The 20,752-nt window shown below is 41.0% G+C and overlaps 1 protein-coding gene and 2 long non-coding RNA genes across 4 annotated transcripts; 1 reads left to right on the top strand and 2 right to left on the bottom strand.

Moving 5' to 3' along the window:
* Nucleotides 1-5,317: 5,317 nt before the first annotated feature.
* LOC117448011 (troponin I, slow skeletal muscle-like) lies at nucleotides 5,318-6,717 on the bottom strand. The gene is made up of 4 exons (XM_034085064.2): nucleotides 6,553-6,717; nucleotides 6,005-6,094; nucleotides 5,567-5,740; nucleotides 5,318-5,404 (listed from the first exon to the last, which is right to left on the bottom strand). The coding sequence occupies exons 1-4, from the start codon at nucleotides 6,667-6,669 to the stop codon at nucleotides 5,318-5,320; spliced, it is 468 nt and encodes a 155-aa protein (XP_033940955.1). The 5' UTR covers nucleotides 6,670-6,717.
* Nucleotides 6,718-6,774: 57 nt separating this feature from the next.
* LOC139434061 (uncharacterized) lies at nucleotides 6,775-9,931 on the top strand. 2 transcript variants are annotated; one of them, XR_011643471.1, is made up of 4 exons: nucleotides 6,775-8,342; nucleotides 8,733-8,793; nucleotides 8,876-9,246; nucleotides 9,837-9,931. It is a non-coding gene; the product is annotated as an uncharacterized lncRNA (long non-coding RNA). The 2 variants fall into 2 exon arrangements; XR_011643470.1 differs by having other exon boundaries at nucleotides 6,780-8,342; nucleotides 8,894-9,246.
* A 4,143-nt stretch (nucleotides 9,932-14,074) lies between these two features.
* Nucleotides 14,075-15,187, bottom strand: LOC139434006 (uncharacterized). The gene is made up of 3 exons (XR_011643408.1): nucleotides 15,096-15,187; nucleotides 14,650-14,741; nucleotides 14,075-14,277 (listed from the first exon to the last, which is right to left on the bottom strand). It is a non-coding gene; the product is annotated as an uncharacterized lncRNA (long non-coding RNA).
* Between the last annotated feature and the right edge of the window lie 5,565 nt (nucleotides 15,188-20,752).

Raw genomic sequence — 20,752 nt, 5'->3', positions numbered from 1 at the left:
GGCTGCAGTCTTGTTGTTGTCGTTTCAGCTCTGGTTCTCTGTCTGTTCAATGGAGAAGGAGGAGTTTCCTGTTGGGTTAGGTCTTTTGTCTGCTTGGAGGGTCGGGATCTTAGCCTTTTCTAACTCAGAGGGGGAGTCCAGGTCTCGGGACGCATTACCTATAAAAAATCTAGCACACTGAGGTTAAATAAATCCAACCCTTTCCACTCTGACTCTTTGTAATCATACTATCTGTCTTAATTGTCAAATGCCATCTAAACAACCTAATTGATGTCTACAAATGATATTACAAAAACTCACTCTAAAAATTGTTTCATCCATTGCTACATATGTACCCAACATAACTCTTTCAGGAAAACATTTTCTCCTATACATTGAAAAACGTACATGTTTCCAGCATCACATATTCCACACACCACGAAAGAACATCTACATATTTTCTCCAATATTTTAAGCTAGTTTCTATAACAAGATTATCACGTGTGACATAATAATCAGATGTCTTGTTTGCTAACCAAGAATATTAAACTTTAAAATGTCTTTTGGCCAGTTGAGGTCCTGCTTACTTCATCCTTAAACTCTACTTTAATTATTTGAAACCAAAAAAAGGTCTTCCTTCTCCACCATGATCCTATCTCTATATCAAAGTTCAGACAAACTGATGATTTATCTTCAGAAACCATGAGGAATGACTCATAAAACACTATTTTCCCTTACTTCAGTTCTAAATCAAATGAGCCAGACAGGAAACCCCCTTTAACCACTTGCTTATCCTATTATTTTTGATCAAAGTTGTGTTACAAGCAGGTTAGATCTGTAATGAATTAAAATCAATATTTAAAGACGCAATATAAGTTAAATATATTGTTAAGGTAATTACTGTTTTATTGTGAAGGCATCTCTGGCGAACAGCGGCCTTTGGCTTTTATTTTGAAAGGCCGTTCCGGAACAGCCGTGTTCCTAGAAACACGGCAACTTGACAATCGTTCCAATGCATTAACTATAGTCGTGAAAGAGACAAGGAGGGGGAAGGCGTGTGGAAGTAAGCAATGAACTGAAAATGCCACCAATCCTGTTCTAACGTGATGGCGCACATTGAAAACCTAAACGGGCATAAGTACCCCTGTCTTTTGTACCATTACATTTACCAACATAAAACAAGGTCTTTACTAATCAACAATGACAACCTACAGACAGCTTATTTATTTAAATATACAAGCCTTTTCTTTATCCCCCTTTTTAATTCCACTTAAAATCAATCTCTTAATCTGTTCCCATTGCTCCCGATAACTCCCTGGAATTTCAGAATTGTCTTTACTATTCTGACGCAATATATTGACTTCGCTTTTATTTATCTGACTTAATTAACGTGCTTCCCCCCCTTTCAGCCACTAGATGGCAGCAGCAGAGCACAAATGAGCTTCACTCTTCTGAGCGAATGCCTGATTACCACAGACAATCGCTCACACAGGTTATTTAGGTAAAAATCACACAGATTTATTCCCCGTACAGTTTGTCCGGCCTGATAACGTGTTACATATGTCGTCACGCAGGACTCTCTGCCTACCTTGCGATCAACGTTATGTTTACGTCAGCCTTTCAAATTAATTTTTACAGACAAGGGAAACGGGAGCCGGTCTCGTCACAATGTAGGTGACGTTAGCGCTCTCTCCCAAGGATTTAACAGAATAGCAGTCCATTGATACTTTCGCTTATTCGATCTCAGACTGCTATTTTACCCCCAGTTATAAACGGCGGACCGATCTTAAATATCGACCATCCAGGTTTCGCCGTCTGGGACTTGCACCCAAAACTCACGAACTGCACCGCTCCTTCGTCACTTCAGGACTAAACTACCTGAAGATCCACGCAAACTGCTCTAATTTCTTGTTACGCAGGACTCTCTATACCTGACGATCAACGTTCACGTGTTTTATATAACTTTCCTAACATGGTATAAAATATGCATTGTATACTCCATTCAAACTTCAAAAACACTCTGAATCCTGGTTCCACAGCCCTGTCTACACGGAAACGTCGGGTCACCATTTGTTAGGAGATTTAGGCTTAAATCTCCTCGCGTTCCTACAAGCTGTTATCTTACATGAAGGGAATCCAGAGCATACACTTAACCGTTTAACAATAATCCACTTTAATGGTAATATACAATGCAATACAATCAAATACATTACCATACACAATCATATCGTATTATGTGTAATGTCAGGAGTTAGGCCTACTCCTGGCTCCTGCCCACAGGCCACCAGACCTCCTGTCCCAGCGACGCGTGAAGAGAGAGACAGAACAGCAAGCTGGATAGGCTTTCATACCAAATGATACAGGAGGGGGTGGAGTTTAAGGACAACTGGTCCAGTCATCTCATACAAACACCTCTGACCCTCACTGTCTCCTATTTCTGCAGCCTCTGCACCGACACACATCCCCCATCACATTCCGAGACCACAGTGGGGTCTTGGTCCAGCTCCCCCACAGCAATAAAACCCTTACCAGCCCTTGGTCTACCGCCATTTTGGTCCTCACATTTATGAAAGGATGAAACAGATAACTCAATATAAAACACACTTCTTAAATATCAAATGCTGCAGAACACATATGCAGCCTGTACTTTTTAATAAAAACAGATTTTGAACAGATGTTATGTATTTGTGATCACTGATCATACTGTGTGACCTGCTTGTATGTACTTACACAATAGATGTACTGTTCTCTTTATATTGTACTCATACTTGCCAACCCTCCCGATTTTCGCGGGAAACTCCCGATTTCATTACCCCCTCCCGGTTTCCTCCCGGGTTCATATTTCTCCCGCATTTCTCCCGATTTCTGACAAAATCAGATTTACTGAGGACTGTTTCCACTCTGACTTTAATACAGCATCACCATTGTTTGGTTTACATGGTAGCGCGTCTCTTTAGTAGCGCGCGCAACTGAAAGGCCGCGGTGGTTTTGAAATGCTCCCGATTTATGAGGTCTCAGGGTTGGCAAGTATGGTTGAACATAGATTAAACAGCCAGCCAAACTCTTTTGAGAGCCAGGGAATGAGCAGCCATGCTCCTTTATTTGTAGTCCACTGACATTCAAACGGAGTGAAACTATAAAAAAAGAAGTTACAAGGCACTATGTTAAGCCCCGAGCCTGTTTTTCAGGTTTCAGGCTCGAAAATGACATTCCCAGAACAAATGACCATATCTTCACTTCTAAAAGGGTTAAATTAATAATCTTTTTTCTCAAAGCAAGGTTACACCTGTGAGTTGGATGTAGAAGTGCCAGAATCAATATAGATGTTTTTATTTTAAAGTAAATTCAGATTGAACACAGTAAAACAAATTAAATTATTGTGTCCGTCCAAAAAAAAAAAATTACTTATAGTGAAAACCACCCTTGAATGATGGAATGGTAGACTAAAAGCTTTAGGAATCCAAACTACAACATATAATAAGTACCCTGTATCAAGATTGATGCAAAACAAGTGAAATTTGACCTTTTTAGAGAGATTTAGCACACAAAAAACACTTCTGGGGTCATTTGGGTGGATTTGACCTATCTCTGGCCCCCCTTGCTCGATTTTGCTGATTGACATCTCTTTCTAACCGTCAGATCCAATGGAATCGAGGGGAACTCCCACATACTCCTTATTTGGTAATGTGTGTGTGTGAGACTGACACATAGCCAAAACCGGAAGCTGCGATAACTCTGGTGGCTACCATTAGCAGCTAACTTTTACTCTCCGATTTTTACATAAAAATTGAATTATGGATTATAAATTAAAAAACGTTATTACACAGAAACATTATCAACCTATGGATTAACCGATTCAGCCGCGTTTTTTGTCGTTTTAATGCCATTGAACAAGTCTTTTGATCAGATTGACAGCAACGGTGAGAGGATCTACGTAAAGGTACGTGTTGTGATGTCTGTGTTTGCTTCCCCTATCGCGAGTTCGGATCACTCAGTGATGATATGTATACCTAAATAATCTGTGGAACCTCAGCTTTAATCGGATATATTGTATGTGCAGCTACGATAAGTAATAAGGGTATCTTTTATCTTGAGTTCTGTGCCAAAGTGCGCTCAGGGGGCTTTGGGGCTTAACAGGTTAATGATCTCATACATGCAAGTGTAACATACACAGATTGTCACATAGGACCGCTAAGTGTAAACAAGGTAAATAAAGCTAATGCTAGCTGTGCAATAAGCATGTATACAGGCTAGTATGGCTAACGCTACCATGTATGCTAACCATAGATGCTAACGCTAGCGTGAATGCTAACGCTAGCGTGAATGCTAACGCATTTTCTCATTGTGTTTAAACATCTCCAAATGACATCGCATAAACACAACATGTTACTAATCCTTACAGTGTAAGTGTAAGGCAACAATATAAATGTGCAAATATGAAACATACAGGTCAATATCACCCTTGCTATTGGTAGCTGAACTGTCAATACCCCAAAACATATTCTTAGATATTATAACTACTTAATTTTGAGTTATTTAGACACAATTAACACTTCATATCTTGTTACATAAGAATAGATCATATTTGTTAAAGGTGTGGTAGGTAATTTTGGAGAAACCAGCTCGAGTGCGCTAGAATTTGAAAATACACAGCCGGAAAAAATCTGCCACTTCCTTACAGAGCCCCTCCTCCAACACACACGAACGCGCACATGACCAATGAGGGCACAAGATAAGTTTGTGCACAGGTGGAAGGCTGACAGGCAGGTAGGCCATCCAGTTATTTTAGCCGGGCCGGCTAAAATGATTGGTCGTGCTTTTTATAGTACTACGGCTTCCACAGATGAAATTTTTTTATGGAATTTTTGTCAAAGCACTTAAGATATTCATTGCCATCGGGATGTTAAGAGCATTCCATGGAATATAACAAAAAGTGTATCTCGAGCCGGTTTCTCAAACTTACCTACCCCACCTTTAAGTGTTATTATGGGAGAATTACTATTCTTGGGGTACTACTGCCTTATTAAGCCCATATTGAGCAGAGCATATTAAGACCAAAACTCATGTAAAACAACTTCCTTACTTGCAACAAATAAGCACTAATTAGAGGGTTATTGAGGAAAAACTCTCAACTAATGTATATTACTTGTAGAATATGGTCATGTATTATAAGGCATTAATAAGTGTTTTATAATGACTAATAAAAAGCAAATATACTGCTAATATGCATGTTAATTAACAACTAGTTGATGGTTAATTTGTGTACCTTAATATAAAGTGTTACCAAATAACCTAATATCCTAAAGTTCTAAACTGTGCAACGTTTTTAAATCTAAATCTACTGTCCAGCGTCAAACAGCTTCTTCCTGCCCTCCATACCAGACATGGCCTCCACGTTCTTACGCCAGTCAATGACCTCATCTTTCTGTTCATAAGAAGAAAATATGTCTCAGTGAAGCTGTGCTCTTTAAGAATAGCCCCAATAAATTAAGAAATACCAAAGCATTGTGTTATAATTCAAACCTAATCTAAACCTAGGAGTCAACCCAGCTTTGAAACAATCAGATGTTTAAGATTCCACACTTACCTTCTCCTCCTCTTTCTTCACGGTCTTCAGGTTGGCCTTAAAGTCCATGGACTCTTTGACCTTAGTGCCCAGCAGAGCTCCCAGCATGGGGTCAGCTGAGATCTTCACCCTCTTGAGAGCAGGTCGCTTCATGTTACCCTTCAGCTCAATAATGTTCATGGAAAGATGTTCAACCTGCAATAAACAATGACAAATGTAAGTGACAGGTACACAAAATGAACACCTTAAAAAATCCAATCAGTCCCAATGAAAATACATTTATCAATAGATCATAAACACAAACTAAGTAAGGCTATTAACCCTAAATGTTTCTAGTAAATAATAAAACTGATAATACTGCAGCTTGTTCATTTGTAAAGAACGGTTTCATTTGTTAACACATCCATGAAGCAAGGATTAAATCAACATATAAGTCCAATGAAAATAATAAATATGTACCTCCTTAGTATTTTTGACCACTTTGGCATCAACGTCATAACGCTCTTCATCTACCACGTCGATCTTTCGGTGCAGATCTTTGCACAGAGCCTGCAGACAGAGAGAGAATCAGATTATGTGTGTTGAACCTTTAACGACGAGCATTCAATGGCTTTGTATGTTGCGCAGTTGCAAATGTCAAAGTTTAAAACTGTGTTGATGCAACACAAAGTCATTTATGAAACATCAAACCAAGAGTATGGTGTATTTTATTACTAGTGTGGTAATTGTGACAGTCATGGTTGTATTTCAAATGTATCCATTCCTTGTCTAAGATCATATGTTTTCTATTAATATGATTTATTAAATGTTTCTCTAAAAATGAATGTCAGCTACATGCAGACAATGTCAAATGTAGACAGTGAGGCACCTCTCTTCTAATGTGCGTACTGCATATGAACATACTGTATGCATGTTACCTATAAACATCAGAGCAATGCATGCATATGGAACAATTCCTTGATGTGGACTCACTGTAGAATGATTGACCGGCAGTGACCTGCACATACCAGAAGGTCCTGGACGGACAAACCAGACAGCTGGAGTGGAGGGACTCTCTCAGCCAGAGTGGCTTCCCTCGCCTGCTTCTTTTCCTCCTTCTCCTTCTCCAACATCCCAGCTGCCATTTTCAGCAGCTTGGTCTAAATTAGGTATAATAAATCAGGTTGATTAACTATGTGGCACGGATCAGACTTATAGAAGTTATCATAAAGACATAATACCTTGAGAGCCAGTCTGCGAGATGCAGAGATCTTTGATTTGTTCTGCTCCTAAAGAAAATATGTATGTAGCAATTAGCAGTTATGTACACAATGTAATTGTTGTGCGTAGACGGCTCTGCTAAGATTGTTCCCTAGTTTAGGTTTCATGTTATGTGTTTAGATAGGTTCCTGTTTTATTTTGATAGTCTTGTCTACCCTCATGTGTCTAAAGTACGTTTCCTGCCTTGTCTGTTTTCCCACGGTTGTGATTGTCTAATTGTCTTCACCTGGTGTTGTCTGTCTAGTATATTTAGTTCTCGTCTTCCCCTGTCTCGTTGCCAGATTGTCTTGTGTGTTCCAAGCCTTCCAGCGTAAGATCCTTTTGTCATTGTCCATAGAGTTATCGTCCATATAGTTAGATTAGTGTATTAGTAGTTTTTGTTTTGTTGCTTTATGTATTCAGTGTGTTATGACCTGTCTACATTAAAACACTTTATTTTGATACTTTGTTTGTCTCTGCATCGTGCATTTGGTTCCACGCCCTTGTACAGCGGTACAATCTGGCCAAAACATGGAATTAGCAGATGCAGAACCAGTTAAAACAGCGATACGACTTCAGGGCGAACGTCTACACCATCATGAGGAGAAGTTCTCTGTCATACACCAGGCAGTGAGGGACCTGGCGGAGCAGCAACATGGACTCCAAGCCTCGGTCAACACCCAAATCAGCGACATGGCGGAGGCGGTGCATCGTGTGCTGTCACGCCTGTCGTGTGCTGTCACGCCTGTTCCACTGCTCCAGCATTACCTCATGCTGCGGCTCATCCTCAACAGCTGGCAACCCCTCCTACTACAGCGGCGCCGCTTCCTGGATCTCATGCTGTCCGGTTGCCTCGCTTGGCCCCTCCAGATAAGTTTTCCGGAGATTCCAATGACTGTAGATCCTTTCTGACTCAGTGTGATCTACACTTTAAGAATGCCCTACATATATATATATAGCTCTGATTATGCTCAGATTGCATTTATCATTTCTCATCTGTCCGGCCGTGCGGCTGCATGGGCTACGGCGGAGTGGGAGACAAATTCTGCAACTTGCAACTCTGTCTCTCAGTTCATCCACTCGTTTAAAAGAGTGTTTGCACATCACACACCAGCTGTAGAGAGCGCACAGAATTTGACATACATTCAGCAAAATCAACGCCGAGTGGCGGATTATGCAATTGAGTTCCGCACTATGGCTATTGATTGCGATTGGAATGATTCAGCGTTAAGGGACATATTTCGGAACGGACTATCAGAGAAAATCATTTATTGCTTATGGATCCTCCCACAGACTTAAAGTATGGTAGCGGCTGCTATTAAGATTGACAATCGCATCTGACTGTGAGAGAGATGGAGAAAGAAAGAAGACTGCCGTTTCGTCCAGCGCAGAGCCATATAATAGAAGAGTTACGACATCTCCGTTCACTCCAATGGACCACTTTTTTACAGCAATGGCGGATCGTGGAGCCTCTCAATCGTTCCCCGGAAGTTAGCGCCAAGGCTAGAAGAGCCGTATAGTTGCAGCATAATAGACCGTTCGTGACGGACTTTTAAAGGTAAGAAGAAGTTTAAAGATTTATATTGCGGATATTATCAGTACATCTGATTCAAATTAACATGTGTATTAAAGGATGTCAGTGGATTATCCCTAAATTAGTAGATTTAGGGAACGTTTACAGATAACAGATCAAGCTAGGATACCGAAGCAAGTTAGCAACACACGTTGAACAGCCTTTCAATTGTAAATTCCGTTCTCTTAATGTCATTTCGTCCAACGTTGTTGAATTATAGAAGAGGGTTTTCTAAACGGGATTGTATGCGGGGGTGGAGGGAGTTAAATATTAGATAAATATAACTTTGGTGCATGTAAGAGTGAGTGTTTTTAGCAGAGCCATATTGTGTCCTTGTGATTCTGTTGATTATTACCCGTGTGTATAATGCTGCAGCCCAGCTGATTCTGGATTGATGGCAAAGGGAGAGGGACTTAAGTGAGAGTGAAAACACAAGGTAAGTTTAATACTACTGTTTTATAAAAGTAAGCATACTAAACATGTATTCTATCACTGTATTATATAAGTAATCTTGTTAGTAACCTACTGTATGGCAGGTGGAGGGGCAGTGATGTTACAGGTGGAGGAGCAAGACTGCAAACTCACAACACAGAGAAATCAAAGTTTGTTCTCCAGAGAAGAGGTTGATTTCACTTCAATTTTTTCATATTTTCTAAAGATGTGGAAATGGCACCAAAAAAAACTTGAGAGCTGTAACCAAGACAACTGTCACAACATGAGTAGAGAGCCACCAAGGTTTTTCAAGTCCCTCTCTTACTCCATTTTGCCAACCCAAACTTCCAGGTACATGACGGGACACCTTGCTTGTTTTTGTTGTTTGCGCTCCTCTGGCTGGGTGCTGGCAGGTGGAGGGCAGTGATCCCTTCTTCCTTCAATCTTTGAGACTAATGTAAGTAGAAGACATGGCACTGTAAATGTTCGAACATTTAAAATATTATACCACTTAAAAATAAGAAATATTACTTTTGTTACTAAGAGTTCATACTTATTATACCTGTGTCACCTTTCACACTATCGCTGTGATCATGAGCTATGGGCTTTGTAGATACAGGGGCCCTTCTCTTTTTGACCGCAGGGCGATGCACGAAGATGGTGGGTATAGCCTCTGCTCTCAGCCTAGTCTTGCCCTTTTTTGTCTTGACAAACGAGTGACTTGAGGTTACTTCACACACAGAACAACTCAGTTTTGTCTGCCCACATACATACTCCATAGTAGTTGAATACACAGTATTAGGAAACACTTTATACTTACTGAACATGTTATACTCATTACATACTGTATATAAAATATGACCAACTTTATAGAAATTCATATCACATCTGTTACTGATGCCATTTGTCATACTTTGTTAAACTCACAAATAATAAAGTTCCATAACTTCAGTTGGGAACAAAGACCACACCTTATCTCCCCAAGGCAATAGGTGTGCTATATAGGTGTGTATGACCCTTTCTCCTGTCTGTTACTCCCTCTTTCAGCACAAGAACCAGAGGGGGATTCAATGGAGCCTGAATACCTGCACTGAGACCCTCACCCTGCACCCTGAGTCTCAACTCTGTGGTTTTCAAGCCTTTCCCTGTTTTTTTTTTGTATTAAATAAAACATTAAGCTTTCCCAATGGTGTGGTTTTCGTTTTGTGAAAAAGTGCAAATGCAGTGTTTGTATATAAATCACATATTTTTTTGCTGTTGGTCGTGAAATTGCTCCTGCTTCCTCCGCTCTGTGTCAGTGGGGAAGCCGTACATTCGTACTCCTTTCTCTGAGCGATTGGAGCATCCCCAGACAGCACAGCAAACCATGGTGGCGACGAGGAGGCAGCACAGCAAACCAGGACAACACGGAGGAAAAGGCACCGACAAACTGCATGATATGCTATTCAATGTTTATTGAATTCCATGTATTTGCAATGGATGTTCCTAAAACAACACATTTAACATCATCATCATATGCTGCTGCTGCTGCTGCTAGTCCTTTGATAGTCACCTGTCCTTTCTGAAAGCCATAAAGATGACATTAGTCATTTAGATAACTTGTGTCCTCAATTACCATGGGATTACTGAAACTACCATGAATTTAAGAAAATGGTAGAAATGAATCTAATCTGAATTTTAAAGCATTACTTTAGATCCCCATCCCGCTAAATATATCAATAAACATTAGAAAGTGATGCTCCTGACTACCGTACAGGTTTAAGAAGATAATATTTGTTTTAAAGAATTCAAAGCTATAAATAAACAGGCTCTTTAACCAAGGCACTGTTAGTAACATGTAAACTAGTTGTTCACACTAATCCTAATATTATCACTTAATATTACCAAATTCTATTTTATTTTTTAAAACATATTGATGTAAATACATACACATATCGATTTGTTGTATAAATATTGCAAATCAAAACCTTTATTCACTAATAATTACCAAAAATCGTAGTTCTATCTCCTGTTATCAATGCATTCACATTGCCCGCCATGAACTTCCGGGGAACGATCCTCGTCTACATGAGCCACGTGACGATAACCGTTTTTGGACTTCCGTTGTCGTAACTCTTCTATTATACAGCTCTGGTCCAGCGGTGGTGTCACCACCCGATCCGTCACCCTGCCCGATCGGTACTGCGCATGTGCGAGAGGGTCCGCCATATTGGACAACTCCGGACGGCAACACCAGATGGACACTTGACACCATAGATATATATAAACACTAGATGGCTCATGGGATATTTTCCAGCGTAGCTGACTGGCCGCCATCTTGCTACAGTCAACAGTTACTCTGATTCGCGTTATGGTAGCTGTTGTAAGGTGAGTGATCTGCACAAAAATACTCTTAACTCGCTGAAATCTTGATTGATTTACAAACGGTTTGGTTTATTATAAACATTATTAGCATGGCTATGATACAGGATGCTTGGACATGTTGAAATTGCAGCTTTTCTTTGTGTATGTGGTTGTATTTATTAGCTGGCTAATAACAAGAGGCTGTCAGTGAGACCTAGTATTACAAAGTTCACCCAGCAACTTTACACCAGTGGGAGAGGCAGAACTGCTCTTTCTTTTCAACACAACTTAAGTTACACATGATTTCTTCCACGTGGTTTGGCTTGTTAAAAACATCTTGCATTATGATACAGGAATTTGCTGGCTTTGTGTTTACAGAAGTACCTGACTATGCCGGACTTTTGTGCAGCCTACGGATGCTCCAATCGCCGCTGTCTGCAAACAAGAACCCGTGGGATCACCACATATGTTTATGTTTGCTCAGTCTAATAAACCCATAACATGGTTGTGAAAGAATACCAAAGCTGAGGCTGGACGATGATTGATTGTTAGTGTGCCATGTGTCACTGTGTGTCTTATTGGTTTTGTGGTATACTGTATTTTATTTTATTGTGTGCAAGACACATTTAAAACAAATAACCTTGAACCTTGAAGCCCCATCTCTCCCCACCTGCTCCTGCTTCCTACATCCCCTCCACACCACACCGAGTTGTTCTTCTTAATAATAATAATACATTTATGTTGGGGGGGCCGCCTTTCATAACACCCAAGGACACCTAATAGGGGCAATATAGGGAACAATTTAAACAGTGGATTTTGTGATATATCAGCCGGGGTGAGTCAAGACAAACCACAAATGGACTACAGAAGGACATATGGTACAGTTTATATTATTCTTGGTCTTTTTTCAATAACATATTTCAAAGGTTCTGGATTTGTTTACAAATCTAGAAACTAAATACAAAACTAGGATGATATGAAGATCTCATGTCAAAAATAATTGTGATAAATTAGACAGAACTGGCCTGTCTGTGAGCACATTTTATGTTGGTTTGGTTCTTCTGATAAAGGTGTGAATATCTAAATAATATACCAACATATGCTATTGTCATTAGTTGTGTCCCTGTTCTTCAAGCTAAGGCATTGCTCAATTAACAACTCTTGGTTTACAGAGTGGTAACATGAGACCGATTTTTATATATAAAATATAAATGTATTTTAATTTTATAATTTATTTATAATTTATTTTAAATATTGACAATATAATAAAATAAATGGAAATATATACACCGGCAAATATTTAATATAAATACCTTGTGTGTGTGTGTATAGCTATTGCTTTATCTGATTAATGTTATTTTCATATGAAAGTCCATGATTATAAGTATGCAGTATCATAACTACATCTTTGATGTTTATAAAAAACCAAACCGTTTGAAAATCGGTTGAAAATTGAGCAAGCTATGGTTATTTAAATAGTAAACCATAATGTTATGAATGAGAGCACTGCCTGTAGCAAGATGGCGGCCAAGTGGCAACGTCGGTCTCCATTGGCCAGCAGCGCGTGTGAGCCATCTAGTGTTTATATATATCTATGCTTGACACAGTGGCTTTTAGCAAAGCTCAAAAAGAAAACTCGAGAGAGAGATGAGTTATTGTTATTACAACGTGACTTCACTATTATTTAACAACTCTTTTTATTGGGTTCTTTTATTAGGGGTTAAGTACATTGTCAGAATAAGTGAGGAATGAATTTAACTTCTGTTAGACAGCCATATGCCATACATTTTTGCATACATTCATAGTAAATATTTATTCAGTATGATAGCTGTCTAACAGAAGTTAAATTCATTTCTCACTTATTCTGACAATGTACTTAACCCCAAATAAAAGAACCCAATAAAAAGAGTTGTTAAATAATAGTGAAGTCACGTTGTAATAACAATAACTCATCTCTCTCGGTTTTTCTTGAGCTTTGCTAAAAGCCACTGTGTCAAGTGTCCATCTTGGGTTGCCGTCCGGACTTCCGGACCATCTCGCACATGCACCGATCGGGTAGGGTGACGGATCGGGTAGTGACAACCATAGATATATATAAACACTAGATGACTCACCTGCGCTGCTGGCCAATTGAGACCGACGTTGCCACTTGGCCGCCATCTTGCTACAGGCAGTTCTCTCATTCATAACATTATGGTTTACTATTTAAATAACCATAGCTTGCTCAATTTTCAACCAATTTTCAAACGGTTTGGTTTTTTATAAACATCAAAGATGTAGTTATGATACTGCATACTTATAATCATGGACTTTCATATGAAAATAACATTAATCAGATAAAGCAATAGCTATACACACACACACAAGGTATTTATATTAAATATTTGCCGGTATATATATTTCCATTTATTTTATTATATTGTTAATATTTAAAATAAATTATAAAATTAAAATACATTTATATTTTATATATAAAAATCGGTCTCATGTTACCACTCTGTAAGCCAAGAGTTGTTAATTTAGCAATGCCTTAGCTTTAAGAACAGGGACACAACTAATGACAATAGCATATGTTGGTATATTATTTAGATATTCACACCTTTATCAGAAGAACTAAACCAATATAAAATGTGCTCACAGACAGGCCAGTTCTGTCTAATTTATCACAATTATTTTTGACATGAGATCTTCATATCATCCTAGTTTTGTATTTAGTTTCTAGATTTGTAAACAAATCCAGAACCTTTGAAATATGTTATTGAAAAAAGACCAAGAATAATATAAACTGTACCATATGTCCTTTTGTGTCCTTCTGTAGTCCATTTGTGGTTTGTCTTGTCTCACCCTGATATATCACAAAATCCACTGTTTAAATTGTTCCCTATATTGCCCCTATGCAATATATGCACCAACAATCAATCATCGTCCAGCCTTAGCTTTGGTATTCTTTCACAACCATGTTATGGGTTTATTAGACTGAGCAAACATAAACATATGTGGGGAACATAGTGCTGCGTCTCCTGTCCGGTCAAATTCCTCACTCCTGAAGTGCTCACTGCAGAGCAGTGTCCTGTCACAGGAAACAAAACCGTCCCTTCTTAGGGCGAGTTCCCACTGCCTCCTCCTCTCTTTGGTTTTGGGAAACCTTAAAAACATGAGAAAGGTAGCCAGATATATAAATTATTGTCAACATGTTCCTCCCTTCTTTCCTTTAACATTAAGGGTAGGACAAATATACACACCGAAATTATCATATTTTTGGTATGTATGCATGTATGTATAGCCTACTTTAAGAATAAGACAACCACACTAAGAGTAATAAAAAAGGTGTCCAATAGAAACATTAAATAATTGTGTAAAGAAATGGTAACAACATATTCTAAAGAGGCTGGGTCAACAACAATCTTGCAATACTATTATCTCACATAGCCCCACTGATCCTGTGTAGCAGGACTTGTAATGTACATACATCCACTAAGTAATTAACGATTATCCTAATTATATTGTCATATCTTACACGTGAAAGGTGATCCCACGGGTTCTTGTTTCCAGACTGCGGTGATTAGAGCATCCGTAGCCTGCACAAAAGTCCGGCATAGTCAGGTACTTCTGTAAACACAAAGCCAGCAAATTCCTGTATCATAATGCAAGATGTTTTTAACAAGCCAAACCACTTGGAAGAAATAATGTGTAACTTAAGTTGTGTTGAAAAGAAAGAGCAGTGCTGCCTCTCCCACTGGTGTAAAGTTGCTGGGTCAACTTTGTAATACTAGGTCTCACTGACAGCCTCTTGTTATTAGCCAGCTAATAAATACAACCACATACACAAAGAAAAGCTGCAATTTCAACATGTCCAAGCATCCTGTATCATAGCCATGCTAATCATGTTTATAATAAACCAAACCGTTGGTAAATCAGTCAAGATTTCAGTGAGTTAAGAGTATTTTTGTGCAGATCACTCACCTGACAACAGCTACCATAACGCGAATCAGAGTAACTGTTGACTGTAGCAAGATGGCGGCCGGTCAGCTACGCTGGAAAATCTCCCATGAGCCATCTAGTATTTATATGTCTATGGTGACAACAAGCGGAACCAGAGGGTTCTCAACAGCTGTTCATCCTGTCCGGAGGACATCATTCGGCTCGTCACCTGCTTCAGAGGCCACAGCGGCCCCCATTGACTCGGAGGAGCCGATGCAGCGCGGGAGGGCCAGAATCTCACCGAAGGAACGACGTCGCCGCCTAGTGGAGGCAAGATGTTTCTACTGCGGTCAACAGGGGCATCAACAAGCCATGTGTCCAGTAAAAGAACAGGCTCACCGGTGAAAGGGAAGACACTGGTGAGCCAATCTGACTTTTTTGACTTCCCTCCACGCACATTAACTCAAGTTATGCTATGTGAAGGTAATCAGGTTATTGAACAGGGGGCACTTGTAGATTCTGGAGCCGATGAGAGTTTTTTGGGTAAAGAGCTAGCTCTGAGGCTTAACCTGACGTTGACGCCATTACCTTCGCCGTTAAAAGCGAATGCGTTAGATGGGCGCCTACTATTCACAGTGACTCATTGCACCACACCTGTAAAAATGACAATCAATGACACTCAAGTTGAGAACATAGTTTTTCACATGTTTAAATCAGCTCAACACCCGATCATTTTAGGTTACCCTTGGTTACTTTTGCACAATCCTGTCATTGATTGGCGGTCAGGGAAAGTACAAGAGTCGGGAATGTTGTGTAAACAGAAGTGTGTACACGATCAGAGTAAGTTGATACTGAGGAAAATCTCCACTTCTAAAGCAGACTGTCCCAACGAACCTCTTTCTGACTATTTTTCTGATTACCCTGATTTATCAAAGGTCCCCACATGTTATCATGATCTAAAGGAAGTCTTTAGTAAAGCTAGGGCGAGTGCACTACCACCCCATCGGCCTTATGATTGTGCTATAGACTTGTTGCCAGGATCCACGATTCCCAAGGGCCGTCTGTACTCCCTGTCAGCTCCAGAAAAGGGGTCCATGAAGGATTACATCGACACCTCACTCAAGGCAGGACTCGTCCGACCGTCTTCCTCTCCTGCCGGAGCGGGCTTCTTCTTTGTGAAGAAAAAAGATGGTTCTCTCCGTCCCTGCATCGATTACAGTCCACTGAATGGTAAATGGTAAAAAACAGATACCCCCTCCCTCTCATTGACTCTGCTTTTGACCTATTGCAGGATGCTAAAGTATTCACAAAACTGGATTTACGCAACGCTTATCATCTGGTAAGAATAAGGGAGGGGGATGAGTGGAAAACTGGATTTAATACCCCAACAGGACATTACGAGTACCTCGTAATGCCTTTCGGGTTAACTAACGCCCCAGCAGTTTTCCAGGTGCTGGTCAATGATGTACTCGGGGAGTTTTTGAACGTGTTTTTTGTATCTTTTTGTATTTTAATCTTCTCTCCTGATAAGGAGACTCATGTGCAACATGTCCACCAAGTACTACAGCGCCTACTGGATAATCACCTGTTCGTAAAAGCAGAGAAGTGTGAGTTCCATGCATCAACTGTCTCATTCCTGGGGTTCATAATTTCTCCTGGACAAATCCTGATGGACCCTGCAAAGGTCAGTGCAGTGGCAGACTGGGCCACCCCCACCAATAGGAAGAAGGTACAGCAGTTTTTAGGGTTTGCTAACTTCTACAGACGATGTATTAGGAACTTTAGCTCTGTTGCTGCTCCCCTTCATGCACTGACCTCACCAGGGGTTAACTTTGTGTGGGGCCTCAGTGCCGAGGAGGCTTTTAATGAGTTAAAAAGAAGGTTTACCACAGCTCCCATACTGACTGTTCCTGATCCTCAATGACAGTTTGTTGTGGAGGTGGATGCCTCCAATGATGGGGTGGGGGCCATTTTCTCACAGAGAGCGGCTGGGGATCATAAGATGCATCCTTTTGCCTTTTTGTCTCGCAAACTATCTCCTGCAGAGAGAAACTACGACGTCGGAAACCGAGAGCTGTTGGCAGTCAAGATGGCTCTGGAGGAGTGGAGGCACTGGCTTGAGGGGGCGCCACAGCCATTCTTGGTTTGGACCGACCACAAGAACCTTCAATACATCCGCAAAGCTAAGAGGTTGAACTCACGCTAGGCCCGGTGGCAATTTTTTTTTAACCGTTTTGACTTTACATTGTCTTTCAGACCTGGGTCCAAGAATAGAAAACCTGACGTCCTCTCACGCCTCCATGACCCAGAGCCCATGGCCAAGGATCCAGAGCCAACCCTTCCACTCTCTCGTGTGGTTGGGGTGGTGACATGGCCTATAGTAGATCAGGTGAAACGTGTCAATGGTGAGGGGCCGAAACCTAGTGGCTGTCCATTGGACAGGCTATTCGTGCCTGAATCCATGCGGTCACAGGTTATTCATTAGTCTCACACATTACTGCTCACTTGTCATCCAGGGGTCAAGCGGACCGTATTCGTCGTTCGACAGAGGTTTTGGTGGCCTTCCTTGGTTAAGGATGTCTCCGAATATGTGGCTGCCTGTGTAGTTTGTGCCAGGAACAAGACGTCATCAAAATCACAGATGGGACTGCTGCAGCCTCTCCCCGTTCCCAGCAGGCCCTGGTCTGACATTTCGTTGGATTTTGTCACGGGTCTTCCTCCATCCAAGGGTAACACCACTGTCCTCACTGTAGTGGACAGGTTCTCTAAGATGGTCCATTTTATTGCCATGCCAAAGTTGCCGTCAGCTAAAGAGACTGCTCAGGCGTTATTGACTCATGTTGTCCGTATTCATGGTATTCCCAGAGACATTGTGTCGGATCGAGGTCCTCAGTTTGCCTCCAGGTTCTGGAAGGAGTTTTGCACCCTCCTGGGAGCGTCCGTCAGCCTCACCTCAGGTTATCATCCCCAGTCCAACGGACAGACGGAATGGCTGAATCAGGAGCTGGAGACGTGCCTGCGCTGCCTGGTTTCTCAGAACCCTGCAACCTGGAGCGAGCATCTGACATGGGTGGAGTATGCATGCAACTCTTTGCCCACCTCTGCTACCGGTCTGTCTCCCTTTCACTGTGTCTTTGGCTATCAGCCTCCTCTATTCTCAGAAACTGAGAAGGAGGTGGTGGTGCCATCTGCTCACGCCTTAGTCAGAAGATGCCACCGTGTCTGGGCTGCAGCTCGTCTGGTCCTCCTGAGGAATTCGGCTCGGATGAAGACGGTGGCGGATCAACGGCGGCGGGTGGCACCTATACAGACCGGGGCAGCGGGTGTGGTTGTCCACAAAGGATCTGCCACTCAGGGTCTTGTCAAAGAAGCTCGCTCCAAGGTTTGTGGGTCCATTTCCTGTCACTAAAATAATCAATCCTGTATCTGTCCGTCTCCGTCTGCCCAGGTCACTACGGGTTCAGCCAACGTTCCACGTCAGCCGAATCAAGCCGGTTCTGGACAGTCCCCTGGTTCCACCCTCCAAACCCCCCCCCCCCGTGTTGTTGATGGTGGTCCGGTGTACTCTGTCAAACGTCTCCTGTCAGTGAGAAATCGAAGCCGAGGTCATCAATTTCTGGTTGATCGGGAGGGCTACGGCCCTGAAGAATGGTCCTGGGTCCCGTCCAGTTTTATCGTGGGCAAAGACTTAATCAAGGACTACTACAGGTGTCATCCGGAGGTCCCAGGGCCGTCAGGTGTCGTCCCTAGAGGGGAGGGTACTGTTGTGCGTAGACGGCTCTGCTAAGATTGTTCCCTAGTTTAGGTTTCATGTTATGTGTTTAGATAGGTTCCTGTTTTATTTTGATAGTCTTGTCTACCCTCATGTGTCTAAAGTACGTTTCCTGCCTTGTCTGTTTTCCCACGGTTGTGACTGTCTAATTGTCTTCACCTGGTGTTGTCTGTCTAGTATATATAGTTCTCGGCTTCCCCTGTCTCGTTGCCAGATTGTCTTGTGTGTTCCAAGCCTTCCAGCGTAAGATCCTTTTGTCATTGTCCATAGAGTTATCGTCCATAGAGTTAGATTAGTGTATTAGTAGTTTTTGTTTGTACTAGTGATGGCGAGATGAAGCCTTATGAAGCTTTTGAGCCAATTGGTTCGCAAAAGGGTTCATCTCATGAGGCTTCATCATGGGCTTCATTTGAACACAAACCCCCTGTTAGTCAAAGTGTGTAAAACAGGCAGATTGGACATCTCAACAGTGTGCTCTCTCATACAGAGTCCCCAATGAGTAAAGCCTTAGAATAACTCTAAACAACGAACATTAAATCATATTTTCATGTTAACAATATTGTATTTATTCCAGTTTAATGATTGTGATTGAAAAGCCTAAGGAGGCTGGTACACATTGCAAAGAGGGATTGTATTCCTTAATAATATTCATAAACTTGTTGTAGCCTGAGAAAGGCTAAACCATATCAAAGAATACATTTATTAACTACATTATCTCATTTAGCTGTAGCTTTTATAAACAACAACAAAATACGTATTGTTCAGTCGTTGAACCAGGGACCCTGCGGTCATGAGTCAACTGCTTTCCAGCTGAGCCACAGCACACACACTAAAGCTCCCTGAAAACACTGCAAGATATGTATTCCTGTATTTATTGATGTTTTTATTCCTACATTTATTTATGCTTGCATCCATTTATACTTATGACATGTTCCGACCTCTATATAAGTGAGGGTCTGAGCTCTCTTATACATCCATGGGTATTATGAGCGTTGTGGTTCAACCATAGACTGTATGGGTTCAACGGTTCAACCGATCTGAATCACTTCGTGAAGCAGTCACGTGGTGTCGACAGGCAGCGAGGCTTCGTTTGTCATCGATGACGTCACTGGCCCAAAACGATACACACCCTCGATACATTCACAAAAAGCTTCGGGGATTACTCGACACACGCTCTGAAGCCTCGGCGCAATACGTAACATCACTACTGTCTACATTAAAACACTTTATTTTGATACTTTGTTTGTCTCTGCATCATGCATTTGGTTCCACGCCCTTGTACAGCCCTAACAGTAATGTATGTAAGTGTATATTTGTTTTTTCATAAGATAAAAATAATAATATAGATAACTTACCTGTCTGTGGTAGACATTATGATGTTGGAAGGAAAATAAACGAGAGATAGCATCATAACATTGTAAAAGATTACTTGAATTTTACAAATACAGATGTACAGTACATGGTAAAGAAAGCATAACTTACCCCTCAGACATGATTGCTGTTTGTCTGAATGAATGAAATAATTCAAATTCAGAAACATTAAATGCAAGGACAGTATCGGTTGCAGTAGTATTACTACATACATGCTGTTAAGCAGTAACACTTTAATAATTATTATTTTGTGATTCATGCACCAGAATCTGATACTTAATAGAAAAGATACTGTTTATTCACATCTGGTTGACTGGGCCGACTCATCCAGACCTCGGTTTGTCAACATACCAGCATTAAGCCCTTCAATCAGTAACGCTGCATGTGTAAATGCTGCACATTTTTTTAAGTGTAGTCATAAAATCCCAGAGTTGATCCATTGTTCAAGGCAGCAAGAATCAACCTTAGCTTTTGCAAAATAAAACAAAAAGTACTAAAATATAGGTGAATTAATTTCCCTCATGCATGTTTAAGTAACGGCCCGTCCACACAGCGG

Source organism: Pseudochaenichthys georgianus, chromosome 6 (genome assembly GCF_902827115.2).
Source record: "Pseudochaenichthys georgianus chromosome 6, fPseGeo1.2, whole genome shotgun sequence".
Taxonomy (NCBI): Eukaryota; Metazoa; Chordata; class Actinopteri; order Perciformes; family Channichthyidae; genus Pseudochaenichthys; species Pseudochaenichthys georgianus.
The sequence above is the reverse complement of the archived record's forward strand: the minus strand, read 5'-3'. Positions and strand labels throughout refer to the sequence as shown.

Coding starts and splice junctions, on each gene's coding strand:
- LOC117448011 (XM_034085064.2), bottom strand. CDS start 6,669: ATGGCAGCTGGGATGTTGGAGAAGGAGAAGGAGGAAAAGAAGCAGGCG. Junction 6,095..6,552: donor TGTCCGTCCAGGACCTTCTG/GTATGTGCAGGT, acceptor CTCTGTCTGCAG/GCTCTGTGCAAAGATCTGCA. Junction 5,741..6,004: donor TGGTCAAAAATACTAAGGAG/GTACATATTTAT, acceptor TGTTTATTGCAG/GTTGAACATCTTTCCATGAA.